This window comes from Cnephaeus nilssonii (assembly GCF_951640355.1).
Source record: "Cnephaeus nilssonii genome assembly, chromosome: 1".
In the NCBI taxonomy this organism is placed as follows: domain Eukaryota; kingdom Metazoa; phylum Chordata; class Mammalia; order Chiroptera; family Vespertilionidae; genus Cnephaeus; species Cnephaeus nilssonii.
The window spans coordinates 3,435,727-3,454,290 of record NC_137072.1 but is presented as its reverse complement, the minus strand read 5'-3'; the positions used below and the strand labels follow the sequence as shown (position 1 = coordinate 3,454,290).

The 18,564-nt window shown below is 48.2% G+C and overlaps 1 protein-coding gene across 2 annotated transcripts in view; it reads left to right on the top strand.

Moving 5' to 3' along the window:
- The window catches only part of THSD4 (thrombospondin type 1 domain containing 4), a 704,967-nt gene that overhangs the window by 86,325 nt on the left and 600,078 nt on the right, over positions 1 to 18,564 (top strand). For both annotated transcript variants that reach the window (XM_079788500.1, XM_079788499.1), the window contains exon 4: positions 5,623 to 5,978. In XM_079788500.1, the coding sequence (XP_079644626.1) occupies positions 5,623 to 5,978 (356 nt within the window). The remainder of the gene's footprint in view (positions 1 to 5,622; positions 5,979 to 18,564) is intronic.

Sequence of the window (18,564 nt, the reverse complement as noted above, 5' to 3'; positions counted from 1 at the left end):
ATTATGGAGAGCTGTCCACTTTAATGGTATGTCATAGAAGGCTGAAGCCATCCAGTGTCTAACAGATAAATTGTATTACATTGTTTGGACAAATTAGATTTCACTAAACCAAGCTCCTAGTTAATTTTCAGATATTTTTGTTTTATGTTTTCAAGAAAGGATGCAGTAAAAGTCTATATACACAACTTACACAGCTTAATGCACTAATTTTGAGTATCTGTAGAGTGAACTACTAGAAGTAGAGCTGCTGGCCTAAAGGTGGGAAGGAAGGGGAGGGTGAGAGATAGGAGGTAAGAGATCAACCATAACCAAAGGACACAGATAGTAGGGGTCTGGGACATGTGCTGGGGAGGGGGAGTGGCCTGGGAGAGGTCAATGGGGGAAAAAGGAGACATATGTAATATTTTCAACAATAAAGAATTTAAAATAAAATAAAATAAAATTTTGTTAGCTATTTCGAAGTTCCCTCCAACCAAGTTGCACCAATTTAGATTCCCATTAGCAGTGAACATTCTTGCCATAGCAGTATTGTAAACTTCATAATCTTTACCAATCTAATGGCTATAAACTGGAATTCTGTTGTTTAATTTTGCATTTATTTGATGATATATGTTAAACAGTTTCTATATCCTATATAATAAAAGCCTAATATTCTAAGTGTCCAGTCGTCTGGTCAGCCATTCAACCAATCAAAGCGTAATATGCTAATGACATGCTAAGGCTGCTCATCTGTTCACTATGACATCACTGACCATCAGGGGGCAGACTCTCTGACTGGTAGGTTAGCTTTCTGCTGGGGTCCAGCCAATCAGCACTGAGCAAGACAGGTCAGACATCCCTGGAGCCCTTCTGCGGTCCCTTCCCAGCCCTGATTGTGAACTGGCGGGGTCCCTTGGCTTATCTTGTGTCCTCTCAAAATCCGGGCTGAGGGCCCCCCAACACCAAGTGCACAAATTTTGTGCACCAGGCCTCTAGTATTATATATATTTCCCCATTACATTAGTCAGCTTGGACTGCTATAACAAAATACCATAGATTGGATGGCTAAACAACAGAAATTTGTGTCTCACAATTCTGGAGGTTAAGAAGTCTTAGATCAGAATGCTGACAGATTTGTTTCCCTGGTGAGGGCTCTGTTCCTGGTTTGCAAACAGCTGGCCTCCTGCTATGTCCTCAAGGGCAGAGAGGCAGAGAGCTCTGGCCTTACTTCTTTTTGGAATAAGGACACTAATCCCATCATGAGGGTTCCACTCACATGACATTATCTAAATCTAATTACCTCTCTAAGGTCCCATTTCCAAATACCACCACATTGGGGTTAGGACTTCAATATATGAATTTTGAGGGGTCACAAACATTCAATCCATAATTGAATAAACTACCCATTCATGTCCATAATCCCTATTTGCATTGGGTTGTTCGTGTTTTCCTCACTAATTCGTTAGTCTTCTTTGTAAGTGAGAAACATCAGTATTTGGGGTGTATTTTAGAAGCACCTCGGGTTTTCTGCTCCAGTCTTTACAAGTAGTGTGCTGGGGAAGGGCCACCAGGCTGGCAGGTTGCAGGCTTTGACTTTGGATTGTTTGCTTTTGTCCTTTACCATTACTTACTCTTTGGTTTTGTTGTTTGTCATTGACTAACAGAGGTCCTGTTAGTCCTGATTTTAGGAATATGTGTCACAGAACACTTGGAAGTTGACTCATTTGCCTTACAGAAAACTCCTTGGCTGTCATTTGGAGGGTGGGAAGGAGTGGAAGGAGGACGGGGGTCCATCTCTTTCTCTGCATCTTACCCTTCCTTTCTGCTGCTTCTGCACCCTCCCCGTGTTTCTGGCTGCATACTGTAAAAGCACAATTCTGGAGAATGTGGTTAGGTTCACACCATGGGGACTGAGATGGAATTTCAAGTCACTCACCATAATTCAACTATGTATATATTAGAGAATTCTTATGAATAGAATAGAATGGAATGTGGTTTTGTATTTTCTTTTCCCAGGGACCCTGCCCAACTGCGATACAGGAAAGTAAATTAAGGATGGGATTAGTTCTAGGAAGCAGATTTTTAGTATAGCTGCACATTTAACCTAAAATTATAGATAGTGTCTTAGATATATGTTAGTGAGAAATCAGGACTTGGTGATAAGTGAAATCCCCAAATGTCTCAGAAACACACTTCTGCCTTCATTTATTTATCCTTCTGCTGGAACTATACAAGTGGATTTATTTTACCCTTCTGTTTTTGCCAACATCGGCAGGGAGGCGACATGCAGTGTGTGTGGGGGGTGGGAACAAAAGCACTGGAGTGGAGTCAGAATGCCCCTCATTCGCCTGAACCATGGACAAGTCACACAGCTCTGGGGGCCTCAGCTTTTCTCTGTAAGAGAAACAAAGTAACACCAACATCAGGGTGGCTGAGGGGCCCGTGCCGCAGAGCCCAGCCCTACGCACGTGAGCTGTGTGTGCAGTGCTGGACCCGGAAAAGGTGCTCTGCAAATGTCTGTCCACTTCCTTTCTTGTCTCAGACGTGCTAACACACGGCACTGGTTTCCTAGGGCTGTCCACACACCTGATGGCTTACAATGGCAGAACTGTATTCCTTCACATTTCTGGAGGTCACAAGTTCAAAATCCAGGCGCCACGGAGGCCACTTGCACTCTCTACTAGGGGTGGCGCTCTCTCTGCTTCATTCAGCTGGTGCTGGCTCCGGCCTTCCTGCTGTGGCTACATCACTCCAGGCTCTGCCTTGGTGGTGACATGGCCTCTTCCTCTGTCTTTGTCTTATAAGGACATTTGTCATTGGATGTGGGTCCCACAGGGAAAATCCAGGATGATTTCATCTCAAGGTCTGTAACTTAATTACATCTACAATGACCCTTTTCCATTAATGGCACATTCACAAGTTCTGGGTCAGGGCCTGGACATACTTTTGGGGAGGGTCACCATTCAACCCACTATCCACACTTTAGGGATTCCTTTATATATCAAGACTGTGGCCCCCCCCCAAAAAAAAGACTGTGGCCTGATTAGGCATTTTTATAACCACCTCAGTGAATCTACCATCATTTTGATATTAATAAATCAGGACATGTAAGGGAAGAGAAGAAAGAACAAAAGCTTGTTTGTTTGTTTTGTTTATAAGCAGGCAAAAAGCCTTCTCTCCGGGGTCCCCAGTTTAGTAGTGATGACTTGAGCACATCATTCCTGTGCTCATCCCCATCTGGTGCTCACATTGCTCACATATGGGTGGTAAGGAGCCTCCCTCTCACGGGACCGTCTGTCATGCCCTTGCTCTGACCCCATCTTTGATGGCTCCGTGTTGGCTCTCTGAATGGGGCTCCTGTAGCTTGGCTGTTTGAGATCCAGCTCTAGGCTTCCCTCTCCGGTTAGACTCATGTTTGCTCCCTGGGTTCCCTCTCTCACTCATCCTGCCTTGTTGCTCCCTCAACCGTCAGGAATCCAATTTAAGCTTATAAAGGTCATCTCGAAACCACTCCGTGTACTGGAATGTAGTTGACAGAAAGTAGCCCCAATTAAACCTGCCCCATGGCTTCAGGCTGACTGAGTGAGTGCCTGGGGGCAAGACCTCTACCCAAGAGCCGAGTCCTTGCTTTTGGCAATATGGTTCAGCTACAACAGTGGTGGCATTTACTGAGCATTAGGTCTCCTCATGCTTCCTCACAGTTATCCTCCAAAGTAATTTTAGCTCCATCTCTCATTCCATGTGGTGGGAAGGAATTCCACACAAAGGGGAAGACAATCGCTGGACCGCCTCACGGCTCAGGGCACTGAGGGACAGAGGAAGAGTGCAGGTGTGACAGGTCTTTGAGATCTTGGGCCAAACAAAGCTGCCCAAAACCAACATCTTAAAAAACACAAAAGGCTAAGGTAATCTGGAGATGTTTTTACATGGAAGCCTGAGGGTCACTGAAAAACCCACCTTCTAAGGAAAGTCACAGTGGTGCTCACGGAAAGGAAGGACATTTCAAGAGAAGGATCCAGAAGCACAAGAGCAGCTGTCTGCTGGGGAGACAGCAGGGAGTGCTGGAGCTCCAGGTACTGGGAGCTAGGTGGACTTAAATCCCACCTCTGCTAAAGTGACATGTCGGGGGCAGGTCGCACATCTCTGAACCTCAGCTGGGGAGCCTCACCGCTGAAAGGGGGAGTGGTGGTGACCAGAGCTGCTGTGGAGTGGCGATTACACGTGTCACCACACTGAGTGGGCATGCGGTCCCACCTCTGTGGCTTTCTCATTGCTCCCACCCCCACCGCACCCCCGTCATCCTGCCAGCCTCCCCCAATCTTATATTAACTGCTTAGAGCCTTCCTGCTGCTGGGTCCAGGCCATTTGTGTGGACCTGGGTGCTTTTCTCTTTGTCCTCAGGGCCTAGCACAGTGCTGGTGTCCCGCTGGTGCTCCGAGCACGCGTGCGCAGCGCAGGAAGACTGACCCTCCTTTAGCACCAGGCCGTGCTGGGCCTGGAAGGTCTCTGAAATGGCAAGGAAATGGGAATGTAGAATCACCCTTTGGATAGAACTTTAAAACTTTCTTGACATTTCCCACCTTCCTGGATTCACCATGGAAGCAGGAAAGACTGTCCTAATGGTGCATACAAATATGCATTTAGTGCCAAGCTCTCTGCTGTGCACATGGTTGATCTGGCCTAAATCTCCTTATGGCCTGACCAAGGTTGAGGGGAACTTTTGAGGGGAGAGCCTCAGTGAGAGAGAGGGCGCCAAACTGAGCTCCCCCAGGCCGGGGCACCCAAAGCAAGGACTGCATTATGATTTTCGTGAGCCGCGAGCACTTGTGCCTTGGTGTGTTCCTTCCTTCATAAAAATATTTAAAATTATATTTTACTAGAGGCCCAGTGCATGATTAAATCATGCACGTGTAGGGTCCCCTAGGCCTAACCTGCCATCCAGGCCATATCCACTGCCCCACAAAGCCTAGCACGCTCCGCGGACACTGCTAGCAGCCTGCTCCCCGCTTTTGATGGCTGGGGGTCCACTGGTGCAGGAGCAGACACACAGCTCCCTGCTTTCAATCGCGGGGGAGCTGGATGCCTGTCCTCTGGTGCACCAGGCCTTTCAGAAGCCTCCTGCGCGGCGGAGGCTTCTACCCAGCTCCCACGCTTTCGCTTTCAATCGCGGGGGAGCTGGGTGCCTGTCCGCTGGTGTGGAGCGGACAGGCACCCAGCTCCCCCGCTTCTGATGGTCTGTGGTGGGACGTGAGCTCGCTGCCCCAGAGGCCCCTTCTGTGCCGCAGCACAGCCATGGCGCAGACGCTGAGCTCGCGCCGCTGCTGGCGACGTGAGCTCAGCGTCCTGCTGGCCCAATCGGCCACCCCGGCCACCCCGAGTCCCGCCCCTCCGCGCCTCCTGGCCAATCGTGGGCACAGTGAAGGTACGGTCAATTTGCATATTTGTCTATTATTAGGTAGGATGAGTGCGCTGGTATAAAGACAAATATAATCCAGGCGGGATTAAGTAATTTTGTTCTTCAGATTTTAAAATAGATTCTGTGCCTACTTGTGCCTAATAGGCAAACCTTTCAGGTTACCCACAGCCTTTGAGGGCAAAGCAGGAACCATTGTCCTGGTCCCTAACTAGCCTCTGTCTCCGCAGGTCCCTCAGCGGATGGCAGCGGCAGAGGGCACCCCCGAGAACGGCGGCGGCATCCCCGGAGTATGGGGCGCCTGGGGCCCCTGGTCCGCCTGCTCACGCAGCTGCAGCGGCGGCGTGATGGAGCAGACGCGGCCCTGCCTGCCCGGACCCCACCGCGCGCGCAGCCCCAGGCCCCGAGCCCCCGCACAAGCCTTCGTGGGCCACGTGGTGTCCGCTGTGCGCACTTCAGTGCCACTACACCGGAGCCGAGAAGAGCCTCGCTCCCCCGCCGGCTTCAATGCCAGCCGCCAGGGCCCGGTGCTCCGGGGCAGCCGGCACCCGCAGGCGCGGGTCCGAGAACCCACGGCGGAGAGAAGGTACACGCCCTCCAGGCTCCTGCCGCCCTACACTGCCCTGCCCCTGTCTCTTCCCTGCCCGCCCCGTTGTGGTGCACGCGGCTCTGCACCACAGATTGCTTGGTTAATGCATTGCTTCTGCCGGGTGGGGAGGAATTCTTGGCTTCACATATCTCCTTTCATCCTTTGATTTATTTTGCAGCTTTTTAAAGCTTTGAGGCCACTCCCAGCCCACTCTGTGGTTCTGAATAGTCTTCAAAGTGAAGCTAATTCTAAGAAGCCTTTAGGCAACAACCTTAGGGAGGCCCTGTGGAGGGTAAAAGAGGGAGTGGGGACTGGGAGACCTCGCTCTAGTACAGCTGGCCTGGTGCAGGAGGAAAGGGAGATCCTGGCCCCAGGCTGTGTGGATTTGCGCTGAGGACAAGGTGCTTTTAACCCAAGGTGCCTTTTAAGTTCATATGAGTTTCAAATCCTTAAACATGTTGAATGTCTGGAGTGTTACCTGCTCTCAGGTTGTAGGTTTCAGGATTCTATGAACTTTTCTAGAAAGTTTCTCCAGAGTATTTTGAGTGAACACACAGCTTTGAGGCTGTGTCTAATTGAGGACCTAGATGTTGTCTAGAGACTTAATAAAATATAAACTCTAGATATGGTATCATGGCATTAAAATAGTTGTATAGCCCTACGAAGCCTCCCTGGGGAGGCCAGCATAAATATGCCAAACTAGGCAGTGCCCATGGCAAAGGTAGGAGTATAGGAGCTGAGAAGAGCTTGTCAGTGAATTGATAAAAATATATTTGCAGATTACAGCATTCATTCAACAGTATTTGTTGGGTGCCCAATGTCAGTGGTCAGCAAACTCATTAGTCAACAGAGCCAAATATCAACAGTACAATGATTGACATTTCTTTTGAGAGCCAATTTTTTTAAACTTAAACTATATAGGTAGGTACATTGTTATTAACTTAATTAGGGTACTTCTAAGCTGGCCTTTGCTAAAAACTTTGTGCTTAAGAAATGTATAAATTAGTGGTCAAGCCAAGTTAATGTCCATCCCAGGCAGGGCCTGAGCCTGTTAGGTGGGTAGTCTAGCCTCTCTTATCAGTTGCAGTTCAGACTTCAGCATGGATGACCACCCTTTCCCACTGTGGCTAGATGCTTCATGAGAGTCCTTCTCAGCCCAGTGCTGTAGGCTGTCCCTGCCACTGACTGGATGTGGAGAGGAGACACACCCATCAAGCCTCCCTGCCACATGCTCTTGACCTGGTCAAGCGGGGACCATTTCACAGAGAAGATGCTTTAGCTGATTTCTCAGGAATAAACCACATTTGGGCTGATAGAAGAGAGAAGGGGAGAGCTGTGTCATGCCAGCATGGCCAAGGGTGACCCTGAGTGGGGGTGGTGAAAGGCTTAGAAAAGACAGACAGGAGAATTAAAGCTGGGTCTCGGTGGGACACTGCTTCTCTAAGAGACAGCGACCGCGTCCACAAGCTCCTGCCACCGCCACTGCACTCGCAGCCATCCGCCCAGCTTGTGGCTGAGCAGAGCTCCTCCTGTGGGAGTGAAATGACCACCAGGGGGCAGCTCCTGCATTGAGCGTCTGCTCCCTGGTGGTCAGTGCATGTCAAAACAACCAGTTGTTCCCAGTCGTTCACCGTTAGGGTCAATTTGCATATTAGCCTTTTATTATATAGGACTAGAGGCCCGGTGCATGAAATTTGTGCACGGGGGTGGGGGTGTCCCTCAGCCCAGCCTGCACCCTCTCCAATCTGGGACCCCTCGAGGGATGTCCGACTGCCCGTTTAGGCCCGATCCTAAACAAGCAGTTGGACATCCCTCTCACAATCCAGGACTGCTGGCTCCCAACTACTTGCCTGCCTGCCTTCCTGATTGCTCCTAACTGCTTCTGCCTGCCAGCATGATCACCCCCTAACCACTCCCCTGCCAGCCTGATTGATGCCTAACTGCTCCCCTGCCAGCCTGATTGCCCCTAACTGCCCTCCCCTGCAGGCCTGGTCACCCCTAACTGCCCTCCCCTGCAGGCCTGGTCACCCCTAACTGCCCTCCCCTGCAGGCCTGGTCACCCCAACTGCCCTCCCCTGCAGGCCTGGTCCCCCCAACTGCTCTCCCCTGCAGGCCTGGGTCCCCCTCAACTGCCCTTCCCTGCAGGACCGGTCACCCCCAACTTCCCTCCTCTGCCAGTGTGGTCACCCCTAACTGCCTTCCCCTGCATGCTTGATCACCCCCAACTGCCCTCCCTTGCAGGCCTGGTCCCTCCCAACTGCCCTCCCCTGCTGGCCATTTGTGGTGGCCATCTTCTGTCCACATGGGGGCAGCCATCTTGTGTGTTGGAGTGATGGTCAATTTGCATATCACTCTTTTATTAGATATGATAGAGGCCTGCTACATGGGTAGGGGCCAGCTGGTTTGCCTTGAAGGGTGTCCTGGATCAGGGTGGGGGTTCCCTTGGGGTGTGGGGCAGCCTGGGCGAGGGGCCTGTGGTGGTTTGCAGGCCGGCCACGCCCCCCGGCGACCCAAGCGGAGGCCCTCGTATCTGGGATTTATTTACCTTCTATAATTGAAACTTTGTAGCCTTGAGCAGAGGCTTGGACTGGTGTGGGTATGCAGGAAGCTTGGCTTCCTCCATTGCCAGGGAAACCCAAGCCTCCTGCTCGCTCTGTGGCCGTAGCCATTTTTATTGGGATTTATTTATCTTCTATAATTGAAACTTTGTAGCCTTGAGTGGAGGCCTGGGCCAGCCAGGGTGTGCAGGAAGCTTGGCTTTCTCCATTGCCAGGAAACCCAAGCCTCCTGCTCACTCAGTGGCCACAGCCATTTTTGGTGGGTTAATTTGCATACTTGCTCCTGATTGGCTGGTGGGTGTGGCTTGTGGATGTAGTGGAGGTAAGGTCAATTTGCATATTACTCTTTTATTAGATAGGATACTTATGGTCAGTGCATTTTAGAATTTAGAACTGTTCCGATTTTAGAAAGGTAGTTCATGGCATATTTCACACTTTAATGACATTCCTTCTCTGGTGTGGGCAGCATCCCATAATTAAACACATTTTTACTTCTGCAGTGAAACATATGGATGTTCACATCACGTAGGGTAAAAGATTCCATGTCTGTTAAGGTCAGGTTGACTGCCCCAATGAGTTTTGACACCAAACTGATAAAAACATTAAAAGAAAAAGAAAGACAAAAACTCAGTTTTCAAAACTCTTGCTTTCAGGATTTCAGATTTATAATAGCTGAGGTTTGTTGAATGCCTGTCCTATGCCAGGCACTGTTCCTATCGCTTTACACTGACAATCCTATGAAATGGCTGCTAATATCCTTATTTTGGAGGTGAGGAAATGGAGGCCCGGAGAAGTGAGGTAACTTGTCCAAGGCCTCACAGCTAGTATACGAAGAGTTAGGATTCAAACCCTGGGAGCCATGGCTATCAGGACCTGATGAAGTAGATGTTACACATAAGGAATCCGAGGAGCTAAGATGTTAAATGACTACTCAGAGTCCCAAATAAAGCCACAGAAAAGCTGAGATTTGAAGGTGCTGCTGACTCCCAGATCCCTACTCAGGAACTTCTCTTCCAGCCATTGTGGTTGAGAACCTAGAAAAGCTGCCCAGGGAACAGCCTCTAGTTGGCTGCCGGCCTGGGCTGCAGGCTTTCCGGCCCATGCGTTTTGGCAGCAGGGAAGTTTTCTCTTCTAACTTATTGACAAGGGGCCAGTTACTGTTTACTATGAAGTTCCTACAAGTTTTTATCATGCTCTTGTAATTTGACAGTTTCAGATGAAATAATCCAAATATTAGCCTGGGAGGCCTGTGCTGCTGAAAAATGTCACGCTCTTCCCGGCTGATGAAAATGGCATTTGCTTATATTTATCAGTGATTAGGAACTTTCATAGTATATATGACCCCAGAAGAAATGTCAGTGTGTTCTTTGGATGGCTGTCTGCCTCATTCTCTGTTTCAGGTTTGAGGTTTGAGGTGGAGGCTGTTAGGGCTTAGATGTTTAAGAAACTGTTAGGTTGTTATGCTAGGCAACTGAAAACTTAATTGGAGCCAGATAACAAATAAAACAAAACTATTCAACCTTCTAACAAATATTTATTAAGCATTTACTATGTTGTAAAGCTCTGGGACACAAAGGTATAAAAACAGGGCTGGAGGCATCAAGGCTCTTACTGACAGGCTAGAGCAGCTGCTGGCAAACTATTTTTTTTTTAGGCATAAGAATTCTTTGTGCAAAATCAGTCTTAGATGGAGGTTCAATTTGTAACAGACAAAAGCTGAGCTGCTCTGTTTGAAGCTTTGGAGACATTACTATAAAAACCTGGGCACCAGCTCTAGCCAGTTTGGCTCAGTGGATAGAGCATCGGCCTGTGGACTGAAGGATCCTGGGTTCGATTCCGGCAAGGGCACGTACCTTGGTTGAAGGCTCCTGGCTCTGGTTGGGGACATGCGGGAGGCAACCAATCGATGTCTCTCTCACATCAATGTTTCTCTCTGTCTCTCCCTCTCCCTTCCATTTTCTCTAAAAAAAAAAAAATCAATGGAAAGAATATCTTCAGGTGAGGATTAAACAACAACAACAACAACAAAAACCTGGGGACTAGATACAAAGCAGGCAGTGGTTTTTAACCTTGGCTGACCATTAGAGTCCTTTGCCTACTTTTTAGAAATCTTGACACCCTGGTCACATCCCAAACGAACATCTGAGTCTCTAAGGGTTGTGCTTAGACATGGAAAGAATACAGCCAAGGTTGGGAATCGTAGGTCTGGAAGTATCTTGGGAACTTTTCAGGGTTCCATGGAAAAGAATTTGGGAGTCAAATACTGTCTTAGTAGAATATTCCAGGTTTAGTGAGCACATATAAGCATCACTTGCAGTAGGGTGGGGAGTATTGTTTAAAGTAGAGCCGTCTAGTCCCCACCGTCTCTCCTGCCTAATGAGGATGGTTTTCTAGTCCGTGGTGTGACCTAGGTAACTTTGTTTAAATGGTTCTGACAGATTCCAGAGTTTCAGAACCAGTGCTCCAGAAGGTTAGGAAAGGCATGGAAGTAAATGCCTCCCTTATGGGCTAGTGTGATGACATAGTAATGGGGATGAAGTGGCTACCTTTGTGGAGCAGGTCTTCGGTACAGGCACTACGTCAAATGCATGATAACACAGGCCCCTCAGCCCTGGGAGGCAGGTACAGAGATGCACATTGTGTCACAGGCGCCTCAGTCCTGGGAGGCAGGTTCGCATTTCACAGAAGGGAAACGGGCTCAGAGGAAGGGAATGCACTGCTCCGATCCCCTCCCTCAGAAGCAGCAGGACCAGAACTTCGTGGAGGTCTGTCGGGATCAGGCACTAAAGTTCTCTTCACTGAAATGGTTGTTTTGGACGCGAGGCAGCCTATTTGCAGCAGGAGTGATCAGAAAAGCTGCTTGAAGGCTGGACAGTTTGAGCCACACCTTGAAAAGTGGGTGGATTTGGCACTGAAGGCTTAAAAAGAACTACATCTCTTTCTTGCAATGTTCAGCTCTCTTAATCGGGAAATCTTTAGTCCTAGGCACCAGGGGGATTCAAACAATTGGAAACCCAGCTCCTATTCTTGGGGGCCTGATACTGTGGTGATGGATGAGCGGAAAACCCAGGAAACACTGCGCATGGTGGGAGACAGTAAAGGTGTGACCAGAGCTCAGGGAGATGGGAATTCCTTGTGGGATGGAGCTGTATGGAACACTGCACAAAGCAGGTAGGATTTGAACCCAACCTTGAGGAATGAGTAGAATTTACTTAGCTGGAATGTAGCTGGAAACATTTTGGGTCTACTTGCTTCCATATCAGACCTTTGTCTCATTAAAACACACACATACACTGCAAATCACTTTCCAAAAAGCCATATGAATCATATCAGTACTTATTGGAGCTCTCCCAAAGATCCTGAGCTTAGGAAAGTTACTAAACTTCTCTGAGCCTCAGGGACTTTATCTTTCAAATGAGAGTAATAATAGTACCTATCACATGGGATTGTTGCATAATTAAATGAAATATTTATATTGCTCAGTTCATAGTTGGTGCCCAATAAATTCTAGCTCTAACTCCCATTACAGGTTTAAAGGCTGGGCGTTGTGTTAGAGAGTTCCAGTTAGAATTGTCGTTCTGCAGGAACGATCAGGTGGAGAAATGGGGCCACACAGGAAGATGGGGAGCCAGGAACTGAGGTCCAGTACAGGAGGGCAGGACTCTGGGCAGCACAGCACCCCAGGGCCTGGGCACCCTGCCCTTTTCCCTTTCTTGGTGTGACCGCTCAGGAAAGCCCTCCACAAAGGGTGGCCTTCCCCTGGGACTTAGGGGAGTGGCTGCCTGGGGAGGCTCTGGACTGGGGGTGTTCAGCCTGCAGGTCGTGGCCAACAGATTCCATAGGGCACTTCACCAACTCCTCCCTCTCTCCCTGCCCAGGGCTGCATCTCTGTGATGGCTGTAGGGGGAGGGGCGGGGGAGGAGGAGGGTTTCAGGTGAGTCTGGTAGCTTGTACAACCACGCAGCAACACACTCCTGTGACACTGACAACACTCCAAAGTAGGAGAGCTTTCCCCCTCAGTTTCCAGAATGGATACCTGCAGACTGTGGGGAGCTACTGCAGAATGTTCCCTGGATTTTCCTGCAGAAAACCAAATGGATTTCTTTCCATTCCTAAAATGTCTGGGGGGAAACAGCACCCAGAGAGAGTCTCTGCTGCCCATGGTCCAAGCGCATAACCTTAGAGGACATGTTGTGAATGTCCTCTGGCCAGGTGAACTCAGCTCCACAAAGTCAGGGTCTGAGGACGCTGGCCATTCCATCGAGGACAGTGCAGGTAACTCTCTCACCTCCCTGGTTGCCAGGGAGCCCCCTAACAGGTAGGTATTCCTTACCACTGGGCTTCCTTCCTTACGCTCACCTACAGTGGCCAGTTTTTCTTATCGTTACACAAGTGAACTAGTGGCATCTGAGGAATGGGAAGTTTGATACTTTAATTCAGAGCTTTTCAAGATCTGGCACATTTTCCCCCTCCCCCACTGAGCATTGCCAAGTCTAGAACATCTGTCACTGTCTACGGGAGACAGTTGTAGGATCCTGGGAGCTGACAGTCACATCTGTGTAAATCACGGCCAGTTTTCATTAGGTGGAATGTGTCAGAAAGGTTGCCGAGGGTGGGCTTCCCAGAACCGCCTGGAGAAGGAGAGCTGGTTTCGTGTTGAGAGGGAATCTGCCTACATCAGGGATATTCTTACACAGGCTGTGCAGACCCACAGCCCAAGAGCAGTTTGTGCTCAGTTCTCAATTACTGTTTTCCTTTGAAAGAGTGGTCTTATTTGTTCTCTTCTATTAGCCAGTCCTTCAGGTGATGAGGCGGGGTGTAGGGACAGGAGCTAACACATGATAGTGAACTGTTCAGTCCTGGGTTTGACAGGTTTGGTTGTCTACCCAGCTCTGCCCCTTACTAGTCCTGTGCCTTGCTGGCATTGTTCAGACTTTCCCTAATGGGGAAAACAATACACCTGCTTCACTGGGTTGCTGTAAATGGGATAATTCCTACAAAGCACTCAGCACAGAGTAGAGCAACTCATAAACACTCAGCGAACACAGCAGACTGCCTTCCATTTGCCAGGACACGGAGCACCGAGGTGGGGCCGATTCTTGGGGAATCAAGAGGAGCTTGCCTTGCTCAGGTGGGAAGGAGCTAGGAAGTACTTGAAAAGGATAGGGGATGGCAGTGCTTTGGTGACGTAGAAGGTCTCTTGTCCTCGAGGGACTCATGCTGGTGGGGTGGGGAGGAAGATAAGCAAGCATACATTTATAAGACCAAGGGTTCAGGGATCTCTTAAGAGGGATGCTCTGGGTGTGGGGAGTGGGTGGGAGTGAGGACTGGGGAGGCCAGGGAAGGCTTCTCAGAGGAAGTGCTGACTGAGCTGAGCTTTGAGGAAGGATTTTAGCAGAGCCCAAGAGCGAGGAGAGCATTACCCAAAACGCAAAGTGCAGGACGGAGTCCTGGAGGCATGAGTGAGCCTGATGTTCCAGAATTCAGAACCAGCCTGCTGGGGCGGAGCACAGGCTGCATCTGAGGAGTGTCCAGGCTGGACTGGGGGAGCCACGGGCTCCCCTCCGGGGTGGGGCTGTGGAGCAGTGCTAGGGAGTTAAACTAGAAGTTATCTGAGAAAGAAGTCCCATAAACACAGCTAACCAATTAAAGCAAGACAGTGTAACTAGTGTATAGTCAGTCTAAATATCTCCTAATGCCCCTGTAACTTTGAAAATGTTGTGCCGCATCTTACGAAGTCCGTTTATTCATTGGGGAGCAGAGACGTGCCCCTCCAGTTTTGTAATGGTTGTGTTACTTTCCCACTGATGGTGTGACTCCTGACGTAAACTCAGTGGCTTAGAACAGCATAAATTTATCCTCTTGCAGTCGGAAAGTCAGAAGTCCAAAATCAAGATGTTATCAGGGCTCCATTTCTTCTGGGACTTCAGGGGAAAATTGTGTCCTTCCCTTTTCCAGGAAAGCTGCCTGCATTCCTCGGCCCCTCCCATCACCCACCCTCTAGCTTCTGTCATTTCCCACTTTGCTAACTCTCATCTTCGGACCTCCTCCTGACCAGGACCCTGTGTTCACATCGCACCCACTCATAACCAGGATCCTCTCCCCAGCTCAAGATCCTTAACTTAATCTCAGCTACGAAGTCTTTTCTCCACATAAGGTCACTGGGGATTTGGATATGGACACCTTTGGGGTGGGGGTAGAGGATTATCCAGCCAACCATTTTGGAGTCTTAAAAACACCCAAGAAATAAGACAGTTTCTGTGCTAGCAGCACCACTGGCACTTGCCCACATCCTGTCTGGTTATTGTCCATGGGAAATGGAGCAGTTCTGTCCCCCCAAAAAGAAAAGGAAAGCCATGCTTCCCGCCCCATCTTTCAGTGTTCTTTGGGCACTGGTATTAAGCAAGACCAGTGCCTGTAATGAGGTTAAAGATAATAGATGCCCAAGGCAGCTGGATGGGATAAGAGCCCTGACCCCCAAGTTCAGAATTCAGGGTCCAGATTCCAACTTTCACCTATGTTTTCATCTTGGCCAGGTTACCTTATTTCTCAAGGCTTTAGTGTACATGTTTATAAAATAAAGGGGGTCTCTTCCATTCATTAAGGTCTCCTGCTAGATACTAATGCATGATTGAGGACCAGTTGCTGCTTTAAATGTTCCACTACCATTCTGCCATCCCGAGTACTGAAAGGGAAGAAGGTGGCTGGGAGACACAGCCCTCAGACAGACTTTCAGACACGCTCTAGAATTTGATGGCTATTCTTTCTAGATACATCAACATCACTACCCTTCAAATACCTCTGTTCAGATTTCTGTGTCATAACATGAGTTTTTCTCAAAAGTGCCGTCAACACATCTGACCTTCTTTTATTGCCCCCCCCCTGCCCCCGGGCCTTGCCCTTTTCTATTGGAAGCATTCATATTTCTTACCTTGGAGGAAACCCTGGGCTTGGCGTCATTAGACCCCACTTCCTGTCTCCACACTATTATTTGCTAAATGGATGGTCTTCAGGAATCACTCAATCTAATGTATGAAATGTGCATAATTATATGTCATCTGTCTACCACAGAGGCCCACTGAGAGGGTCAAATGAGGTAATAGCTATAAAAGTATTTTGAAAAATATAAGACACTTCAAAAACAATATGGCCAACTATTTTATCATTTATCATATTATATTGGGGTTTTACAGCCTGTGTCTTTTTCTCTAACTTCTTGTATGAGTGTGCATGTATATGAGTGTGCACACGTGTGTAGTATGTGTGTATGCATGCATGCATATGTGTGTGCACCTGTGTATGTGTGCATGGACATGCATATTTGTATGCATGCATGTTAGTACTATGTGTGTGCATGTATGTGTGTGTGTGTGTGTGTGTGTGTGTGTGTGTGTGTGTGTGTGTTTGCTTGAAAGGGCTATTAGCTTTGAGACAGGACAGACGGGATCAAGCTTAGATCACAGGCTTACTTGCCCTTTCCTGCCTCCCCAGGGAACTGTCCCTGGCTGCTGGTAGGAATCATTTGTTTTTTCAGCTTCTCCTTTCCTGCCCACTTTCTTGGAGGCTATTTGCATTTCACCATTAATAACTCTGGAGCAATATGTTATTTCTGTCTTGGGGGTCCCTGGAGCCAGTGGGCTCCATGATTCGGGATAGGAAAACTTTGTTAATTAAGCTTCACAAAGCCACATGCTGGTTTCCCATCCCTCAGTGGATACCTAGGGAGTCTTATTACACACGGGGGGACAGAAACCACATGGCAAAGAGAAGGGAAATCTTTGGCCTTGTCTGTGTTTCTCCTTGGAAAACCTCCCTGGCAGTCCTGGGCAGTCAGCAGGGAAAGCAGGTACATCTGTTTGAAATGTATACTTCACATTTTTGGTGTTTTTTGTTTTGCTCCTGCACGGAAAAGTTTCATTTCTTTACCTTCTGAGACAGGATTTCCACTTAGTCCCTGAATTGTTTGACAAGAAGTTACCTGTTGATGCTAACCAGATAAATGGGGTTTTAATATGCTTTGGTTTCTAAATCGGAAACCCTAGCCCTGTTAGTGGGAGAGTTTGTAGCAGAGCCGGCCCAGTGGTGTGTACGTTTCTGCCTGTAGGTTAGGAGAGATTGGAGCCAGATTTTAAGCTTGAGTTACTCTGATCTCAGACAAGGCTCCAAAGAGCCCTTGTTCATTTCTTGTGGCATTTCATTAAGTGTCAGAAGTATTTCATTAGTTATCAGAACAAAGATCACATTTGCTCTAAGAATGTTTTGTTGAACCCCCTCCAAGTCATTCATAACTCTGGATTCCAGAAGAAAGATACGATGGGCTATGGAAAAAGCCTGACTACAATATGTGTGTCCCAGAAGGGGGATCTCAACTTTGCCTCTGAGACCCCTAGGACTTCTCCTGGGATGTATGCCTGTGGCAGCCTGAGATGCCTTTGAGTAAGGATGGGAGGGGATGTTCCCTACATGCGCTGGCTATTGTCATTTCCTTTACTCATCCTTCCTGCACACATTGCAGACTCCTTTGTATTAATAGCAATAACTTTTAGAGCGCCTACCATGTCCACATCATTTACATGTGCATTTGAACCTCAAGCAGCCTCATTTTATAGTTACACTGAGCTGAGGTAGAGAAGTCCCCAGTGTCCTGCTTCTCTAAGGAGCAGAGTAGGATCTGAATGCAGGCTTGCCTGACCCCAGTGTCCCCACTCTCCTCACTGCCACGCTGAGCTTATAATGTAGATCCAGGGAAGGTGCCTGTATGTGAAGGATTTGGGTAACAACTGTGGCCTCTCTGTTGGTTCTCATGGTAAAATGCTAATAGCCTCCCTTCCTTGTCCATCCATAGACCCTTTCCTGGACGTGTAGGACTTTTGGCTAAGCTCTGTTAATAGTAACAAGAGTATTCCTAACAGATGTTTACCGAGGGTTTGCTGTCGAGGGAGTTGAATAATGCGCACCCCAAAGATATCAGTGTCTAATCTCTGGAGCCCCAAAGTGCTAATTTATTTGGAAAAAGGACTTTGCAGATGTGATCAAGGATCTTGAGATGTGGAGACTAGTCTAGGTTATATAGGTGCACCCTCAATGCAACCACGTGTATCCTTAGAGGAAGCAGGCAGAGAGAGAGAGCTGATACACAGACACAGAGGAGAAGGTGATTGGAAGATAGAACAGAGAGATTTGAAGATGCTGTTTTTGAAGAATGGAGTGATGCAGCCACAAGCCAAGGAATGCCAGCAGCCACCAGAAACTGGAAGAGGCAAGTAAACAGATTCTTCCCTAGCGCCTCCTGAGGGAGCACAGCCCTGCCAACAACTTGATTTCAGCCCATTGATACTGATTTTGAAGTTCCAGAACTGTGAGAGATTGAATTTCTATTGTTTTAAGCCACCAAGTTTATGGCCCTAAGAAACTAATATACTATGTTTAAGGTTCTGAGGTAAACCTCAAAGGACTCATACATAAAGTATCTGTATTATCCCCCCACCCCCCCTTTTTTTTCAAAATGAGAGGAACTCTGACCTTAGAGAGAGGAAGTGGGGAGTCTCAGGTCCCAGAGCTGGGAGGTTGTAGGATCTGAACTAGAGTCTAGCTCCAAGTTTCTGCTCTTAACCATTGTGTTACTTTCCCTTCCTGCTCCAGACTCCATTCTCACCCCAATGCCCTATAGGTCAGGCCAAGGTCAAGATCTAGTCTTGCCTCTAGAGCCTTCCTTTTCCTCTTTAAGGTTTGACTTCTAGGCATACTGTATTTTATTTATTCTCTCATAAATCTATTCCATATGGAAACATTTGGTCCCCTGTGGACCAGGTGGGCCAAATAGCAGTTAACTGAGACTCCCTTTTCCTCAGTAATTAGAACACAGTTCATTGTGGGCTAGTGCAGAAAACATTTCTTTCTGGATTTGGAGGAAAATAGTCATTTTGCTCCATGTTTTCCAATGAAGTCTCATTCCAAACAGTTCATTTGTAATGCTCTGTGAATGGCATTTGGTATTTATAAGCTGTACTATATTGCAGCTGTTT